The sequence below is a fragment of the Anabrus simplex genome, chromosome 1 (assembly GCF_040414725.1).
Source record: "Anabrus simplex isolate iqAnaSimp1 chromosome 1, ASM4041472v1, whole genome shotgun sequence".
NCBI classification, from domain to species: Eukaryota; Metazoa; Arthropoda; class Insecta; order Orthoptera; family Tettigoniidae; genus Anabrus; species Anabrus simplex.
The window spans coordinates 1,555,670,967-1,555,690,331 of record NC_090265.1 but is presented as its reverse complement, the minus strand read 5'-3'; the positions used below and the strand labels follow the sequence as shown (position 1 = coordinate 1,555,690,331).

The 19,365-nt window shown below is 38.0% G+C and overlaps 1 protein-coding gene across 1 annotated transcript in view; it reads left to right on the top strand.

Annotated features, from left to right (window-relative positions):
* Nucleotides 1-19,365, top strand: part of Cdk8 (cyclin-dependent kinase 8) — a 164,503-nt gene that overhangs the window by 140,130 nt on the left and 5,008 nt on the right. Inside the window, exon 9 of the mRNA XM_067138108.2 lies at nt 91-196. Within this exon, the coding sequence (XP_066994209.1) occupies nt 91-196 (106 nt within the window). The remainder of the gene's footprint in view (nt 1-90; nt 197-19,365) is intronic.

Genomic DNA, 19,365 nt, shown 5'->3' with positions numbered 1-19,365 from the left:
AATGGTTGATAAAATAATATTTAGATTGATCATTTTCTATGTTATTTGTTTCACCTTACTTGCAGTAATTCATTGTTTGGTTTTTAACAGTGTATTTGCTGGATGCCCCATTCCATATCCCAAGAGGGAATTTCTGACTGACGACGACAATGAGGATAAGTCGGAGAATAAAGCCCGACAGAATCAACCTCCAAATGTAAGTTTTTTCATATGGCTAGTAAATTGAACCTTCATCCTTGATGAGAATATTTAATTTTGTGGTAGCTGTCTCTCTGTTCACTGATTTTTTTGTAATCTGTTGCTATTATGTAGATCTTAAAACACCTCCTCTTTGTCTATCAGTTACCTACAATTAATAATCTTAATTATTAAAATGTGTGTAATGTGTGTAATATATGCCTTGCTGAGTGGTTGGCATCTTGGAATGGGTATTTTATCTGTGTCCAGTTAATTCCTCTGACTCAGAGATTGGATGTTGTATTTGTCCAACACACTCCTCATCCTATACACATGGCACTCCTCACTACAAACCATCAAAGAAACACACAATAATGAATACATTCCTCCACACACGGTTTGTTCCTGACATGATTGGGATTTAAGTTGGTAGATTTTCTGATTTATTTAAATGCTCCAAAAGGGTAAATTTTTTGCAGCTTGTAGTCTCAAGACCATTGGATGATAAAGAAACACAAAATGCTAGTCATAGTCATTATTCCTTTCTTGAATTCGTAGCTTTTCAGAGTGTACGTTTTTTTTCTTACAGATCCTCATTTTCCTCTATTTTTCCTTTTTTTATTTCCTCTGATACTTCATTACAAGATATTAGAATCATTCCGTATTGATGGTTTTCACTTTACAAAGGAAATTTAATATGTCCTCCTATTCAATAACTAGCATCAATTATGTAAAACTTTAATCCCCTTTTTCACTGAAGATGGCTCATACGAGTTGAAACATGTATCACTATTAATACTGTGATACTTCATCATGAAATACTGGATTATCTTGAAGCGGCAGAATGCTTGGTACCTCCAGGATTTCTGTTATTCTATTTTTCACAGTAATGGGTCAGTTTGTACATACCTAGATGTCAAGTTTCATTGTCTGTACCTTAGTAATGGAAATAAACCCTTTGGCTACCCCTACTTCTCACTGTATAATCCCAAATACCACCTGCCACCGAATAAGATTCACACCCTGAATTGCTAACAGAAAAAATTTGGAAGAAAAATTCACATATTTACCAATTTTATTATATTTCTGCAAATGTGTCATAACAATTGATAATTTCAAACGCTTCACAAGTACCGTAATATAAACACCACACATGTGAGAAATAAAATTAGTTCGATGTACAAATCGGTAAGAATTTAATATCATCAGAGCTACCTCCATTGGAACTTTTGTCACACCTTACTATATATAGACATTCTTGCTAACGTCCATTGAATTCAAACTTCCACATTTCTTGAAACTTATCCTCACCAAGTCATTGGATGGTCACACTGGCAGACACTATCCAGTCAGTGTAGAGCTGTTTCAGTGCAGCTCTGAAAGGCTGGTTCACACAAACATTCAACAGCTGTGGCATGGAAGTCAGTCCTCCTGGAATTGTGACAAGATCGGTTTTCCTTATCATTTCCTTTACAGCATCTGTAGTGTGCCCATGATAACTGTCCAGCATAAGAATGTTCTTCTGCAGTGAAGCTTCCAGGCAACATTGCCGAACACACTTCACCCCTGTCCTCAGTTAGCGCACTGTCCATCCAGCTGGATTCTTGGAGTCAGATGAAAATAACAGGCAGCAAATTTCCTTTTGGAAGTGGTCTTCTTTCAGGAACCACAAATGGAGGCCTTTTGGTTCTGTCAGCTAACATACACATTACTGTGCAGCATTGCTTTTCGTTACCACCTATTCTGATGGTAATGCTTTTAGAGCCCTTAATGTGAACCGTATTGTCTAGCAGCATGTCAAGATACCTGGGCGTCTGGTGAAAATTTCCTATTTGAGAAAGCAAATAGGAATTTTGGTTCTACAAACATATTATAATGTGGTGATGAAAGGCTGTCAGCTTTTCTTCATAGGCACCAGGGAGATATGAAATAGATGCACGCCTTCATATGCACAATCCATTTCTTCAATAAAAATTCCTTATCCAGCTAGCACTTGCAGTAAAACCCTTCTTTTTAACTTCCTTTGCAATCTCTAATGATTTAGTTGACATATTTTAGTCGATACAGTATAACCTAAGTTATGTCTTTAAGTCATATATTTATAAAGTCCTGGCATGATTTCTGATTGTTTTAACTTCTATTACAACTTTAAGTTTCTCACTCATTGTAAAAGAATGCAAATGCTGTCTTGAATTCAGTGTTACTACTGATGTTTCTTCACTGAGATCGCAAAGTATCAATAAGCTGGCACTGCATGGTTCCGGAAAAATTAGCAACGGAGCAAGATTTTGGCCATTCCCAAGTCACGCGACTTGAAACCGCTGTTGTTTCATTGATGGGCATTCAGAACAATGTAGTACGAGAGCACAGTATGAAATGCTTGAATATGACCCACACCCGATTTTCAGAAGCAATATCTTTACAAAAATAAAGTGCAGGTGGTATCGGTACCCTCGGGGGAACCTGTTAACCCCTAGAGGGCGCATCCCCGGGTGGCAGATAAGGGGGCCCTAAAATTCAGTAGGGCTGGTTGAAATACCCCATACAACCTGCGGACCAACAGGCAGCCCAGTTCCTGGGGCTTTAAAATACTGAAACACCCTCTCTCCAGGAGTCACAAATATTGAGACCCCAATAGCACCAGTAGCGGAGAAGGTGGACTTTGGTACGGCATTGGTGGCGGAAGAGAAAAACTTGTAGTGTCTGTACTGCAGAGGAGTGGCTACAGAAGACGTCTGTACTCCAGTGGAGCGGCCTAGAATAACACCTGGCAGTAGGTATAAAATGCCTTTAGGAGTGGCAACCCCATCGTAATAATAGCCTATATATGATATGATACTAGTAAATCAACCTCGGAAAAGGTTAGGACGTCCCTTGCTTAAAGCAACGTGCAGTTCTCAGGATACTGGGGAACTATGAGAAATGGGTAACCAGTAACTAACATTAAGATAGGAATAGTAAATCTTATGACCCTGACAGGAAAGGCGGAGGAAGTAGTAGATTTCATGGAGACGGAGAAGGTGGACATGATGGGGCTGAGTGAAGTGAAATGGAAAGGTAACGGAAGGAAGAAATTGAGGAAAGGATACACATTATACTGGAGTGGTGGCCAAGAGGCAGTGAACGGAGCGAGACTAATCATTTTGAAGCAATTGGAGGAGTATATTGAAGTGGTAGAATGTGTGAGTGACAGAATAATGAAGATTAGACTAAAGATGAAGAATGAAGTGATGGACTTCATACAAGTTTATGCACCACAGACAGGAAACAGGGAAGATGATATTGAAGGAGTCTTGGAGAAAGTAAAATGAGAAATTTTAGGTGTGAAAGTGGTTATTATGGGAGATCTGAATGCACAGGTTGGAAAAGAGACAAGGAAAGGAAGAAGTCATTGGACCATATGGATATGGGAAAAAGAATCTTGAAGGAGAGGAACTAGTGGACTTCTGTGAAAGGAATGGACTTATAGCAGGGAATACATGGTTTTGAAAAATAAAAAATAACAGAAAAATTAGGAGATACAGGTGGGGTGTCAGAAGAACAAAATCAGTAAATGACTACTTTTTGGTGGAAAGGACAAATTGCAGGAAGTTGATGGATGTGACAGCTTTACCAGGAGAAGCATTTGATGGGGACCATAGAGTTGTGGTATCAAAATTACGGTTGGGAAAAATGGAAAACTAAAAGAGATAAGAAAGCAGGAAATTGAAAGACAAAAATGTACAAGAAGATTTTCAGGAGAGATTGAAGCAATAAATCCCAGTTACTGAAGAGGAAAATGTAGAAGAGGAGTGGACCAATTTTAAAAAGGCATTTGTTAGTGCAGCAGAGTGTGCTTGTGGCAGGACATCTACAAGAGTGAAAGAAAAGAAGACAGCCTGGCGAGAATGTAACCGAGGTCAAACAGAAGAAAGCAAAAGGAAGTATCTCAACAGCAAATGGAGATATAAGAAGGTGCTAGGAGAAGAAAAGAAGAGTTGGGAAGAATTTAAACAAGAAATGGAAGTGGATGTAAGTGACAGTAAAAGGATGCTGTATGATCTTACAAGTAAGAGGACAGAAAGAGTTATCACAAAGCTAGTGAGAAAAGTGAGAAAAAGGAAGATGGGGAATTTCTGACACACCCAGAAGATAAAGAGAAGATGGAAGGAGTATTTTGATAAGCTGTTGACTGTAAACAACTGTACAGGGGAGATAGAAGCAATACAGTGTGAGGACTCAACAACAGAGGATTATATGACAGTGCTGGAGGTGGAGTTAATCATCATTGGTTTGCTCTTCCAGCGAGCCGGGTAGGGTGTTTGAAAATGAGCGTTTTCCAAAGTTGCCTATTCAAAAAGATTTTGTTGTCCATATTGCAAACTATATTCCTATCTGCCGTTTCCAAAGCTGTAATTGCTTCTTTATCTGATCTTTTACTTTTTACTATTCATATATCATTTTCGTATTCCCTTTACTGTCTTCTCCCAGTTTAGTTGTAAATTCTTCCCAACATTTCTCTTTTTCTTCCCGTACAATTCTCTTGACTTCCATCTTCCTGTATCTATATTCTTTTGCCATCTCTTTCAATTTATTGTTGTCTATTCGGTCGCTGTTGATTCTTTTGTCAGACTTAGCCACATCAAGAGCTTTGTTGGCTTTATTCCTTTTCATTATGGCTTCTTTCACTTTATTGTTCTACCAAGATGTTCTTTTCTCTCTAACTCTTACCCACATGGGAGCAGTGCAAAATTGACGTGATAGACATCCAGTGCATGTGACCCTTATTATATTTGCTATTTTGGAACACAGGAGATTTTCTTTTTTGTTTGTATGTACAGTATATCTACCCCTTAATCTCGTTTTTCTAATACGAGGTCAAGGTGAGATGAAATTATATAGCATGTTTTTTTGAACGGATGCCCTTCCAGACGCCATTCATTTGAGGAGTTAATGAAAATGAAATACACGATTGTGAATGAAATTGGGTGCAGAGGTGAAAGGAATAGGCTGTGGCCTATGAATAGGAACTGTCCCAGGATTTACCTGGAAGTGAAGATGGGAAACCACAGAAAACCATTCTCAGGACACCTAATGGGTTTTCGACTCACGCGGCCACTCCGCTTGCTGGAGACTTCCCTTTTATATTTTGAAATAGGCGTAGTATTATCTATGTTCTCTCTTTCAATAAAAATAAATCCAGTTTGATTTTGTATAATTTATTAATGATTACTCTTATAACCATTTTGAAAATTTATCTAGCTGAAATTCAAATTACCTCAATAAGAAACTGTAAATTTGGTCATGCTAGCCTAGGAGTGCGTATAGCAAGTGGAGAGACACATCTCCCCTAGTATCTCGGCATTGCATTGTGCTTATCACAGGGTAGCTTGCAGTGGTATCACTGTGGTATGCCAGCCAGCCACTGTCTTGGAGAGTTCAGTTGCATCTTATCAGCCCAAACCACACTAGGGCAAAATGCTGGTGCTTTTTCGATAGAGTTACCTAAATTTTTTAATTACCTCAATTAGAAGCAATAATTTATGGTAATAATGACAATATGCAAATTCATTTTTTCAGTAGTGAGGTTCTTGCGGCATTCTGATCTTTTTATGTATACTATATTCATTATAACTTCCTTCGGTGGATTGCCTTAGACAGTGGTCTGCAAAGTGGGGGATACCGCTTTAGAGGGGGTGTCTAAAATCTGAAGTTTGTATGACGGTACAAACTTCATCTCATTTTTTAACAATTATTATTACCTACCACCCGTGGTGTCAACTTCCACACAGTGGGCCGATTGCAGAAATGATGACTAGTTTTAAGCCTTAGACAACGTCTACCTAAACAACGTCTAAATCAAGCACGATCTTCCATTGCATAAACAATGTTCAGTTGTTGTTTAACTAGACATCACTTTCAATTTTGGTTTGAAAATAGAGACAGAAGTATCTTTCATGCAACTCTTTGCTTGTTGCAACCAATGAAATTCGTCGGTGTGTGCGCCGAACGCCAGTCAGCTGTTTGTCTTCCTACACAGTACTCAAATATGGCTAAGCATGAGTATGACTTGCCCACATATAAGAGTATCGCTTTCGGTGGAAGTTAAATCTCATCGTAATATTATCGACACTAAAGCGACACGCCACCGTGCGGGAAAGTGTATAGCTTTGATTATAACGTTGTTACTGTGAGTGTAATCTACTCATAAATACGGTAGCTTCGACGAAGGGAAGATGAAGCAATAGTGATGTGTAACAGTGTGTGTTGTAAGGGCCATATAGATGTAGATTGCATTTTGGAGATCGTAGGTTCGAAATGCATCATCGGCAGCCCTGAAGATTGTTTTCTGTAGTTTCCCTATTTACACACCAGGCAAATACTAGGGCTGTTGTTATGGCCACGGCTCTTCTTCCCTAGTCCTCCTCTTTAAACAATAATCACCACCACTTGCCTTTTTCTATCTTATAGTTGCTGAAAACATAAACGATTATACTGTATATAAACCCCATACAACCTACTTTTTCGTTTTCACTATTATGTGTGTTTACTTGGCAGTGAATATAAGTGAATCCCTCACGGTTGATGTATGCGACAGCTCTCTGACAATTGGGACACGTAATTCTGATATGTATGTAGTCGAAGTGACCTATAATTCCATGGAAATTATCCCATGTATAAAATAAAATATATCTGTTGCCAAGAATTGTATTCAAGTTGACAGTTACCGGACTGTCCCTTTGTCAGTATCAAGAAACAAGTCTCTCAAAAAGTGAAACAAGATCTATCTGCCCGTACATGTCAAACGAATTTCTGGGATTTAGCAGCAGGCGACCCACAGAGAGGCCGTCGGACTAACCTTTCTTTCCGGAATTGTCTCGACATGATACTACAAATTACATGTTTCATGGTATACATAACCTCCTGATTGTGATTCACTCCTCTCATTTGAGGTTAAACAGTGCTCTCGGCAGTGTTTAAACATGACCGGTTGAACATCGGTTTTAGACAGTGTCTAAGTGATAAATAACGTCTCTGCAATGTGGCAGCCATACTTAGGCATTGTTTAACCGTAGACATCATCTAAATACCGTTTCTGCAATCGGTCCATTTTATCTTAATGACAATAAGCCACTTGACAATGTTATCACCACTACCTTGCTACGCTATGAGAATAGATTCTTCTCAGCCTGAAACTTGATATCAATAAGTGCAAAGACTATGAGTAAACAGTACATTCTGCTGTATAGTTTGATTTCTGCACATTCTGGGTAAGGGTAGTTAATCTTTATCAGTGGTTAATATATTGTCATAATCATGGACAAGTGGCTGATTCACATTGGTAAAAAAGCAATTCCGTGAAAATTTTTCATCTGGTGCCTGTTCTCCTACATGATTATAAATTTCATTATGTATTTATATTGACAGCTTACTATTATTCTGAGTTGTTTTCTAATTCTATATTTCCTCCTGTTCAGTACAGTATGTTTTGTTTACAGTCTATACATGTTTCAGCCCTGTATTCGCGCCATCTTCAGTAAAATAACTCTAAATAAAAACATTAACACATAGTGCATTTGTCGTGAATGTATGGTGACTGTGGTACATAAAAACATGTATGCAATTAAAATATTGTCCATTTCTGAATGAATGTTTTACTGTATTATTTATTCAGAACCAGTAGAAGCAACCACTTTAATGGTGTATGAGTCCATATAGTGAATCTGTCTGTCTTGACGTTATACTTATATTCTTCATAAGGCTTGTATATTGCGTTAAAAGATCTTAGTTTCTGAGAGGAACGTAAAATAAAATAGGGCTAAGGGATACATCTAAATATTCCAAAGTTCTGCCAAATTGTGACTTTGTAGTGAAGTTGTATTTGAAGTTGTATTGTGTGGAGTTGTGGCCAAAATTAAGATGTTGATGTATGTAATATAGAAATACTGTATTAGTATGTATGTTCAGTTTTCAACCCTAAAGCTGTGGTTGGATCCTCAACAGCTCTGCCATCAGCTGTCATAGATGGCCTAGGCATTACTGAAGAGGCGAACTAGGGAAATGAGGAGTGATGTAGTTTCGCGTTGCTTTCCTCTACTGTATTAGAATAGTATTTATGTAGAAATGAGAGAATAGGTGTTATAATAACTGCAATAACAATAGAAATATTGCACTAACTCCTCGTTGCCCAGTGGGAATGTAGTGTTCCTTTCAGTGATCCAGTTTAGACTGAGCATTGCTATCACAGTGAGGTGTGCTGCTACCACTAGTGGAAGAGGAAGGGGAGGGAGATACAGTGCGTTGATTTGTTGAAGGCAAGACACTAAGTTGTGTTTACAATAAAAGGGGGCAATGGCTTCGTATAATACTTTAGTTTTTGTGTTAATTTCTTTTAAATTATATTCTGGGTTGGTGTATTGGTCCATGCAAATGTATAAATTCTCAAATATATCGAGCCTTTATGAGTGAAATAAAAGAATTTTTAAATCTTGATAAAAACAAAAGGAAAGTAGATTCGAAATAAAGAACAACAAATTGATAAACATCTTAAACACATCTGAAAGTCGAAAGCCTACATTAAACATTATAACCTGGAAACTGATTTATATGTAAATACATATCTCTTTAGGAAGCTAAAATTAATTCATTTTGCATTATCTTTACGAATCATGACGTGTTGAGTTGAAAAATGTAGTACAGTATTCATTTTCCATATTTGTCCATATTTTGGAGTTTAGCACGTTTGTTCCATATTCTTCATCATTAAAATCAATATAGTCCATATTTTGGCTAAAAAGTATTAAATTATATTAAATTAGCAGTCCTTTCAATAATGGAGAAATAAATTTAAAATTTATATTCGAAAAATTAATATTTTAACTGGTGTGCAGGTCATTATCACCCCTGTCCACGTCTGGGCTGATAAAATAAGCTGATAAGCGGTGCAAAGAAAGAGAGAGTTTGAGCCCGGAAGTGGTGGAGATCAGCCGGTCAGTACTGTGACTATCTGAATCACACTTACAGCACTGATAAGCTGCATTACATAACATTGACTGTGTCTGTGCCATAATTTCGTAACTAGGGAAATCTCATTCATCGACTATGTGCTAGTGGTTTCCGGATTAGTTCGTAATTCGGGCATTCCCTTTGATTGCTTCATAACTCCATCTAGTTCAGTACCAGTCATTCACAGTTCGAATTAGCAGTGAGACGGATCATAGTGTTCTTGTACGTTCAGTGTGTGCAGTTGTATATTGATATTCATTGAAGACATTAACATTGTTACAATATGCCTAAAGTAGCTCAGTCAACCAGTTTAAACTTGAAAATTTATGCATCAGAATTTAAAGAAGATGGTTTATCAACTGACAGTAAGATATTATTTTGTAATTTGTATCATTGTACAGTGACATCTACTCAGAGGTTCCTTGTGCAACAACACATTTCAACCAGTAAACACCAGGCTAACAAACAACGAGATTCCAAGCAGAGACATTTGTTTCTGACGCAACCAGCAACTTCCAGTGTAACGTCAGAGTTCAACACCGATCTCTGCCGTGCTCTCATCTCTGCTGACATACCCCTTTTCAAACTGAATAATCAGTGCTTCAGGGAATTCCTCGAGAAATATACTAAAAGATCCATCGCGGATGAGTCAACATTCAGAAAAACGTACTGTTCAGCCATATACGGCGAAACTGTTAGGAAGATAAGGCAAGAGATTAAAGACAGTCCAATTTGGGTTTCCAACTGACAAAGAAGGTAGGCTAATTGGCAACATAATCATTGGTTTGTTAAGCGAAGATTATTGTAAAGGGATTCTCTTACACTGTGATGTTCTAGAAAAGTGCGATAACAAAACTGTTCAATGAGGCTTTGGGTATCCTCTGGCCACAGGGCGTTAAGTATAATAAACTGTTACTTCTTATTTAGTGATGCTGCACCTTATATGATAAAAGCCGGAGAAGCATGTGTTTATCCTAAGATGACTCATTTAACATGTGTAGCACATGCCTTTCATTGTGTGGCAGAAGTGGTAAGAGGCAGTTACCCCAAAGTAGATTTATTGATTTCCTCAGTGATAAAAGTTTTTCTCAAAGCCCACAGAAGAGTTCATCTTTTGAAACAAATGTATCCAGAGATTCCATTGCCGCCAAAGCCGATTCTAACTAGGTGGGGTATGTGGCTGCAAGCGGTTGAATATTATGAATATATAGACTGTATTAAGAACGTTCTGCATGCCATGGACTCTGAAGATGCAGCCTCTATTGAAACCGTGGAAACAGTTGTCTGCGATACAAGTGTGAGAAATGACTTATGTTACATCATCATCATCATAAACCATCTCCAGTTTCCCGGGTGTGGTATATGAGCCTCCTCCATCTCATCCTGTCCTTGTACCATTCTTCCTCCACCAACTTGTCTCAATCATGACCTCTCAGCAGTACATCGCTCTTAAATAAATCTATCCATTTCCTTCGTGGCTTTCCCACGGGTCGTCTTCCTTCTACCTTTCTGTCAAATTCCTTCCTTGCAGTTCTGTTTACTGGCATCCTCTTCATGTGACCAAACCACTTCAGTCTTGATATCTGAATCTTTTTGAGGAGAGAATCATCTATTCCTACTTCTCTAATTTTCTCATTCCTAATCTTGTCGTTCCTGGTTTTCTGGATCATAGTGCGTAGGAATTTCATTTCAGCTGCCTGAAGTTTGGAATTATCTCTATTGGTCAGTGTTATGGTTTCGAGACTGTATGTAAGAATTGGTGTATAATAGGACTTGTACAATGTCATTTTTGTTTTCATGGGTATTTGCTCATCCCACAGTAGGTGTCTTACCTCGTGGTAAAATTGTGTTGCCTTATTGATTCGAATGTTCACCTCATGTTTTGCTAGGTTGTCATTTGATATAACGCTACCCAAGTATTTGAAAACTGGAACGCCGTCCAGTTGAGCTTCATTTAACATGACTATTGGTTCTGCTCCTTCCCCATACACTTTCATCACCACCGTCTTGGTCTTGCTGATGTTTAAACCCTATTTCTTAAACTCCTCATTCCAGCTTTGTATTCTCTCTCCCAATTCCTCTTCTGAGTCACTCCAGATCGCATCCTCATCTGCAAATGTGAAGGCTTTGATATCTCCATGTTCTTTCCTTTTAATAGATTTCATTACTACATCCATTACAATAATAAATAGAAGTGGTGACAATGAGCTGCCCTGCTGCACTCCTCTCTTTGTTTCAAACCAGTCCGACAAACCACATCCTACTTGAATACAGCTTCTGTTCCCACTATACAATATTTTCACTTTGTCTATGAGGCTGTCTTGCACTTGAAGTTCTTTCATGCATTGCCAAATTCTTTCCCTTCGTACACTATCGTATGCTTTCTCAATGTCCAAAAATATTAGAAATAAAGGCTCCCAGTATTTTTCCATTAGCATCCTAATTGCAAATATAAAGTCTGTAGTTGACCTTCCTGGTCTGAAACCATACTGCTCTTCTTCCAAACTTGGTTCAACAGTATCTCTGATTCTGTTTGTCCAACCCTTGTCCCGTTTCCCTACGGGGTCAGGTATGAGGTGAGATGAATTTGTCGTGGTGGTTTTTTTATGACCGGATGCCCTTCCTGACGTCAACCTCATCAGAGGAGTTAATGGGAGATGAAATGAATGACGTGATATATGATAGTAGGGAGAGGGTGAAACCCGGTGCCGGCACATAGCCTACTGCTGTCGAATAGCACCAAGGGGTCTGCTCGAGGCTTAACGTCCCCATCCAACGGACAAATCACCATCAACAGCGTCATATGCCCTCAGTCCATATGAGCACTGCGGAGAGGTTTGGAATTTAATCCAGGCTTTTGGCACGCAATCTAGTGATTAGAAATTGTATACCACCACCTCCCCTACCCTGCCGGCCAACATTCAGATGGTAAAATTTTTTCGACCAACGGGACTCGAACCGGCTAACCTCGGTGTTAGACCGTTTTAGACTTCAGCGCCTTAACGATCATGGCCACCAGGCGGGCTAGTATCTCTGATTCTGGTCTCTATTATTTTTTCCAATATTTTCAGGACATGAGACAGTAGTGTGATACCACAGTAATTAGTACATTTTCGTCAGCTTCCTTTCTTGAACAGAGGTACAATGATGCCCATCTTCCAGTCCTCAGGAATAGTATTTTCCTCCCATATCTTGTTGATCAGTCTGTAGAGCCATTGAATTCCTGGAATTTCCACTGCTTTCAGCATATCTGTACTTAGTTCATCTATGCCCACTGCCTTTCCTTTCTTCATGCTCTTGAGCGCATTTTCAACCTCAAGCTATGTAATTGTTCGTTCAGTTGTGGTTCCTCAACTTGGCTCTCCTCTATCCGTTATGTTTTCTGTATCTCCATTCAGCAGCTTTTCGAAATAGATCTTGAGTTCTTGTTTAATTTCTCCCTCTTCTTGTGCCAGAGTTCCATCATCACATTCTATTGCTTTTATGGTCTCTTGATCCCTTTGCTTGTTTTTCACTACTCTGTATAGCAATTTCTTATTTCCTCTACTGTCCTCTTCCAGTTTGTCTGCAAACTCATTCCATTTCTTCTCTTTTTCTTCTCTTACAATGTCCTTTACAGCAAGTTTCTTGTTCCTGTATACTCCTTGAAGTCTTTGTATTTCTTGTTCATTTCGTTCTTGTCCCTGTTTTTGTTTTTCCTTGTCCAGTGCCTTCTTTATTTGGTTTCTTTCTATCACTGCTGTTTTCACTCTATCATTCCACCTGGTGTTTCCTTTTTTCTTTTGATAGAACTTGTAACTCCACATAGGTTTTTGGCTTCTCCCACAAAGGTGTCTTTGAAGGCCTTCCATTCTTCATTAACGCTGGTTACTTCACACTTCGGCAAACTCTGTAGAATCCTTAGTTTGTATTCTTCCTTTATTTAGACTTCTTGCAACTTCCAACTTGTTTTTTTCGTAATAAGTTTCTGCGTTTCATTTGTCTTATGTTTGAAGTCTACTACCAACAATCTGTGGTCACTGTCCATGCTTTCACTAGGAATGACCTTTACATCTGTGATGTACCTGCCACCATCTTTATTTGTGATTATGTAGTCAATCAATGTTCTGTACTGGCCATCCCAACTGTACCTTGTTATTCTGTGACTGTCTCTTTTTTTGAAGAATGTATTTTTGATTATAAGATCATTTCTTCTGTACAGATCTAATAGTTGTTCTCCTTCTGGGTTCCTTTGTCCACATCCGTGTGGACCAATGATGTTCTCGTACCCAAGTCTGTCTACCCCAATTTGCGCATTTAGATCTCCAATAATAATATTTTCCTCATTAACTGTATCTTCCAGGTCTTGCCGAAATTTCTCTTTGTCTTCCTCACTGCAGCCTGTCTGTGGTTGTATGATGGGTACTTAGTGTTCTCCAGTTTCATGAACATTTTAATGATTCTATCACTTTTGCAGGTAACTTCAGCTGTAGCATCAGTCCCTTCGTTAATTAAGAATCCAACACCATTTTTCGCTACCTTCTCCTGTCCACTCAAGAATAATTTATAACCTCCACGAAGTGTCTTACTTCCAACCCCTTTCCATTTGGTCTCACTTAATCCCAAGATTGAAATTTTTCTTCTATCCATCATGTCTAGGAGTTCTTCTAACTTTCCAGTTAACGATAGAATGTTCATAGTTCCAATTCGGTATTTGGGTCTCTTTTTTATTTGGGGTTTCCTTTCAGAACATTGTATATCATCAGCCTTACGATCATCATACTTTACAATTGTCTGAGAGGACGTGTCAGTCCGGTCTATAATATTCTTTCCGAGGCTCTTTTTCTTATTGAAAGCGACTGTACTCAATACTCTCCTGCCGACTTGCTAGGCCTAACGCATAAGAGGATTTTCTTTCAGGGTTTACTCCCTTAGCCTTTGAGGATGCCTTCCTCGTCCTGCAAGGCAGTAGGTTCCATCTGTACACCCCAGAAGGATGGGTTGCCTCTTCCACCATCTCCACCGTGCCGAAGTCCATCTTCTCCGCCGTAGATGCCGTTGAGGTCTTCACCCTTAACCCAGGGCAAGGGCCCTCCATATTTATGACCCCTGGAGAGAGGATGTCCCAGTATTTTAAAACCCCCAGGAATTGGGCTACCTGTTGGTCCGCGAGTTGTATTGGTTATTTCAACCAGCCCTACATACTGTAGGGGCCCCCTATCCGCCACCTGGGGACGCGCTCTGTAGGGGTCAGGTTCCCCTGGTTACTTATTGGAAGTTAACCCCACCCACAAGGAGTAAGGTTATTTGCAGAGACTTCAGCATAATTTTTCATGCATCACAAAAACACTGAAAAGGCTCCAAAACTCGCATCTCTCACTGTCTGAAAGTTATGAAATTGTGAATAAAATTGTGGAACAACTAAATCGTGGTACAGGTAAAGTTTTAGATGTAGCAAATATGAAGATGGCCACTGTACTTTCAAAGAACCCTGGATATGAAGAAATGACAAAGGTTGCTGCAATGCTGTGTGGAGATTTAAGTGTAAAATTAACATTGGATTTAACCCCAGCAGATATTGTGAATTTGAATTATGCCCCCATTACCTCTTCCGATGCTGAACGCAGTTTGTAAATATAAATCTGTCCTTAGAGATAATAGGAGAAGATTCACTTTCCAGCAGTTAAAAGAACATTTTGTAATCCATTGTTTTGGTAACAGAGAATAAAAGATTCTGTTCTTCAAATATATTAAAATGAGAAATGGAACATTATGTTGCATGTAGAGCTACTTTGTTTAGCTTCTTTGAACTTTGATATTAAACAGAAATTAATGTTATATGTGTAATTTTAAGTCCATATATAATTCCATATTTCAGTAAAAATAACTAAATATGTATGTACATATTTCAATAATTATTAGTACATATAAATCCGTTCCCTGATTATAACCAACACACAGCTTGCAAATCTCCAAGAGAAAATTAAACAAAATAACCTAATTATCACTAAAACAAAGGCAACCAGACAGTAATTATGAATAAAGATGGTTATATAAACAGAACATAATCCTTCTTTTCAAATAATAATTTCTCCATAATCAAAAAGGCCCCACCAATAAAAACTCAATGAGATCCCAAATACATCATAGGTTATAAATTTCAGTATGGTCCGTATTGATAATTGACAGTTGATCACTATCAAATAAATAGGTTTCACCTATTTATAAATTATGTTTTGTACAATAGTATATTCTATTGTATAAACCATGTGGCTCTTCTATGCAGATGGGGAATGCCAACTCCTAAATCAACTCAGGAACAGTTGGTTGCTGTAGGAGCGACGATGTAGCTCAGCACCAACAGCAGCAGTTTTGAAGTATCATTTGATTTCAAGTGTGGATGTGTTTTTTGACTTCATCAGTGTTTTAAAATATGGATTGTAAATTGAAACATACCAGATTGTTTAATTTATTATGTGAGCATATGTTTTTCCATTTGGATCGTGGCTGAAGATGACCCAGTGTATATGGGGTTGAAACTAGTCTCAGTTATATAAGACACAATACAAGCTAATGGTATTGAATAGGTGGACCCTTCTCTACCCTTTGATAATAATCCCTACATGCATAAAAATATCTCATTGTTACATGATGGTCAAGAAACAAATTACTACCATGAATCGTAGATTACCAATGGCCAAAGCCATGCCTAAGATCCACAAGGATGGCGCTCCCATCAGACCAATAATTAATTTCAGAAAGGGCCCCGCACATAGAATTTGTCACTTTATACTAATTGTTTTAAAGAAACTCTATCAATTTCTAGCTAATACTTCCATTAAAAACACAACAGAATTGAATTATGTAATAGAACCAAATACTTGAACATTCTACCACAGTACACTATTCACTCCTTTGACATAGTCAACATGTATCCTAATATCCCCATCACTGACACCATTAATTTAATAAAAACTATCTTAGCAAATACAGTAATTAACATTTTTAACTACCAGGAAGTTGCCAGGGCATTTAAACCTCCAGCCCAGCCATTTTTAAAGAGTCCCTGCCTGTGTCCTACCTTCTGCACTGTGGAATAAAAATATTTATTACTCCTATATTATGCTTTGAAATGATGTGAAAATTAGAACATACCTGAGGAAGGTTTCTGGTATAAATTTCAGGTTTTTATATTCTGGTGTCACATGCTCCAGGGTGCAGAGGGATGCTGCAGTACCATCTTGTGTCAGATACTTTTTTCTTTATTCTTGAGACAAACTCCACATCTTCTTGTTGAGCAGGGGTCAGTGTACAGTGGTGGGAATTTTAGCAAAAAGTGTTCATTCATTTTTCCATCCAGACATGGCGGGTTTTTTTTTTTTTTTTTGCTGGTGCTCTTTGTGTGTGTGTGGGGGGGGGGGGGGTTGCCTGGTGAATGGAATTGTGGTGAAGTGGATGCTAGTGATGATACGTCAGAGAGGGCTGGAGAGGTTGTTTTAACTTGGGTCGGGGCTGAGACTAAGACAGGAGTAGGAGATTTATGACCTTCAAGATAGTGTCTAGAAACTGTCTGTATGAACTGTAGATAGGTATTTTTGTCTGGGTATTGGACTTCTGGAAGAATTGAAGAGGCTGTACTGTAGTAAATAGAAGAAAACTTTCTTTGGCCATATACAAGTTTTCCTCATGAAGGGGTTTAGAGCAAGGTATTGGTCAGCTGTGTCTGTTCCATGAATGTGCTGATTGTAATCTGCTACAAATACCAGTTTCATTATTTTTCTGCCAAACTTTGAAGTGACCTCAACCATTTCAACAGAATGCAATAATGAAATCATGGTGATTATTTTCTTGTCCATCAGAGAGGCAAGAATTATTTCCCCACCATGTTTGAATATCATCTCCCCTCTTTTAAGGATTTTTGTTGGTCCTTAAGATACTTCCCTGTTTTGCCTGATTGTCCCACAAACCATGGTATTCTGCTCCCATAGGGTTTTTGCAAGAGCAACACTGTTGTAGTAGTTATCCTATTGTTCTCACATGCAATTTTATTTGACGGACATAAATATCACATGAGTACATGTTCACTTCCTTGTGTAAATTACTTTATTGTCACTGTAAGTCACAAAACATAATTATACACACTAGCAAGTGACACTACAACACTTAATAGTGGAGTACCGTGAAGTCAATTCTGACAAGTACAGATATCAACAACCCTGACTCGTGCATTATAACATACAGTCTCTTGAACTCACCACCTCACTGACTGACGGCTCGATATATATACTGTTCAATCAACTGTGTAGAGTTATCGATTTGTGGAAAGGTTCTTACAACACTCTTATGGAACACATTCGAAACATCGATCGACCAGCTAGTCGAATGGAATACTCCAGTACAGACATACACACACATGTTTAACACTTCATTTTGGCTGTAACTCCACATAATATCCATATGACAGTCTACAACTTACTACAAAGTCACAGTTCGACAGAACTTCGGAACATTTGGATGTTTCCCTTATCCCTATTTTACTTTATGTTCCTCTCAGAGGCTATGATGTTTTAACACAATATACAAGCCATATCAAGAATTCAAGAAGTTTAACATCTAGGAAAACAAATTCAGTATATGGACTCTCACATCACGTTTTCATTTAGGCCTAACATCTACAAGACTGAAAAAATAATTTTATAACACATTCATTCAAGAAATGGACAATATTTTAACTGCCTACATGTTTTCATGTACCATAGTCATTCATAACAAATTTTTAAAGTTATTTTACTAAAGATGGACCGAACACAGAGCAGAAACATGTATAGACCAAAAAAGCCATATTGCATTGAACAGGAGGAAATATAGAAATAAAAAAGTTTTGAAATAATAATGCCTCTTCTCTTATTGAAATACCAAACAAAGAACAGATTGCGAATTTAGTTGTATGTTCATCTTTCACATCTGCTTCAGCTTTCTCCAGCTAGGTTACTTTACAAAAATGTGCATAAACATCAAGGCAGTTATCTAAAACTAGGTTTCCCTAACATTCTTGTGAATAACTATGTATGGCCACAGTGTGTTCTTTGCTTGGATTTGTAGAACGATAATTTGAAACCTGAAAACTTGCACGACACTTCCAGACAAAACGTCCAGAGCGTGTGAACAAAACTATTTGACATTAACTTAAGTGTCACGAGCAGCAAATGAAAGTAAATGTCAAATTCCTTGAAAAGCATGCTGCTTTCCCTCAGAAAGCACTAAGAGCATCGTTAGAGGCATCTTACTTAATAGCAAAATCGATGATGCCGGGCATCATTGGTGAGAAATTACTTCTTCCTGCAGCCGTAAAGTTGTTTGCATTAATACATGGAGAAAAGTATAGCAAGAATCTGAAGATCATACAGCTGTCAGGATACACCAATACTATATTGCATAAAATGAATTTCGTACGTGTACTTAAAAGGTATGGTCGAATGTTCCACCTTTACAATACTAAACTTTTTTATTTAATTATTTAAATAACATTTTAAAAATAACAGAACATGTTTCATCTATCTTGTAGAGATCATCAGCCGAAAAGTTTTAAGATTAAGCACGAAGGACAAGGACAAAAACACATTAAAAATAATTTGGACTGCCTAATATGTCAGTTAAAATGTTGAAGAATATGCTGGAATGTTCTGAGCACAACACTTGAATACTGTTAAAAGTGAAAATTAAAATATTATATACATGAGATGGTTCAGTGGTCCTTCTTAACATGATGATGCTGTGTTGACATACTGCCCCCATTATTGCAGAGCTAAGCCCAGCCAGTGAGGGAGAGATCCCGGGGTGGACCGTCCGTTCCTGGCTTTCCGTTTTTTAGAGGCATTTAAGGGAAAAAGGGGTGACGTTCAAGCCAAAAAAATAAAATTTAAAAACAACGCACTTACATTTATTGACATAAGCATCAATGAACACGAAATATCCTTGCTGGGATTAAATACAATGCTCTTTCATGATGTCTGGTCTTCCTGTAGCAATTTACAACCAATCAAATATAATCCTCGTCCTCCAGCTTTATTCTGTAATAAAAATTAACAAAAGATCAGGCCTTCACTGCCTTCAAAAATTAAAAATATTTTTCTAAATGAAAGTATCCTGAGACTTCAAGAATGATTTGCACAAAATTAATAGGCAGCTATCTCACTTGTTATTCCATAATAAAATTAACTTAAG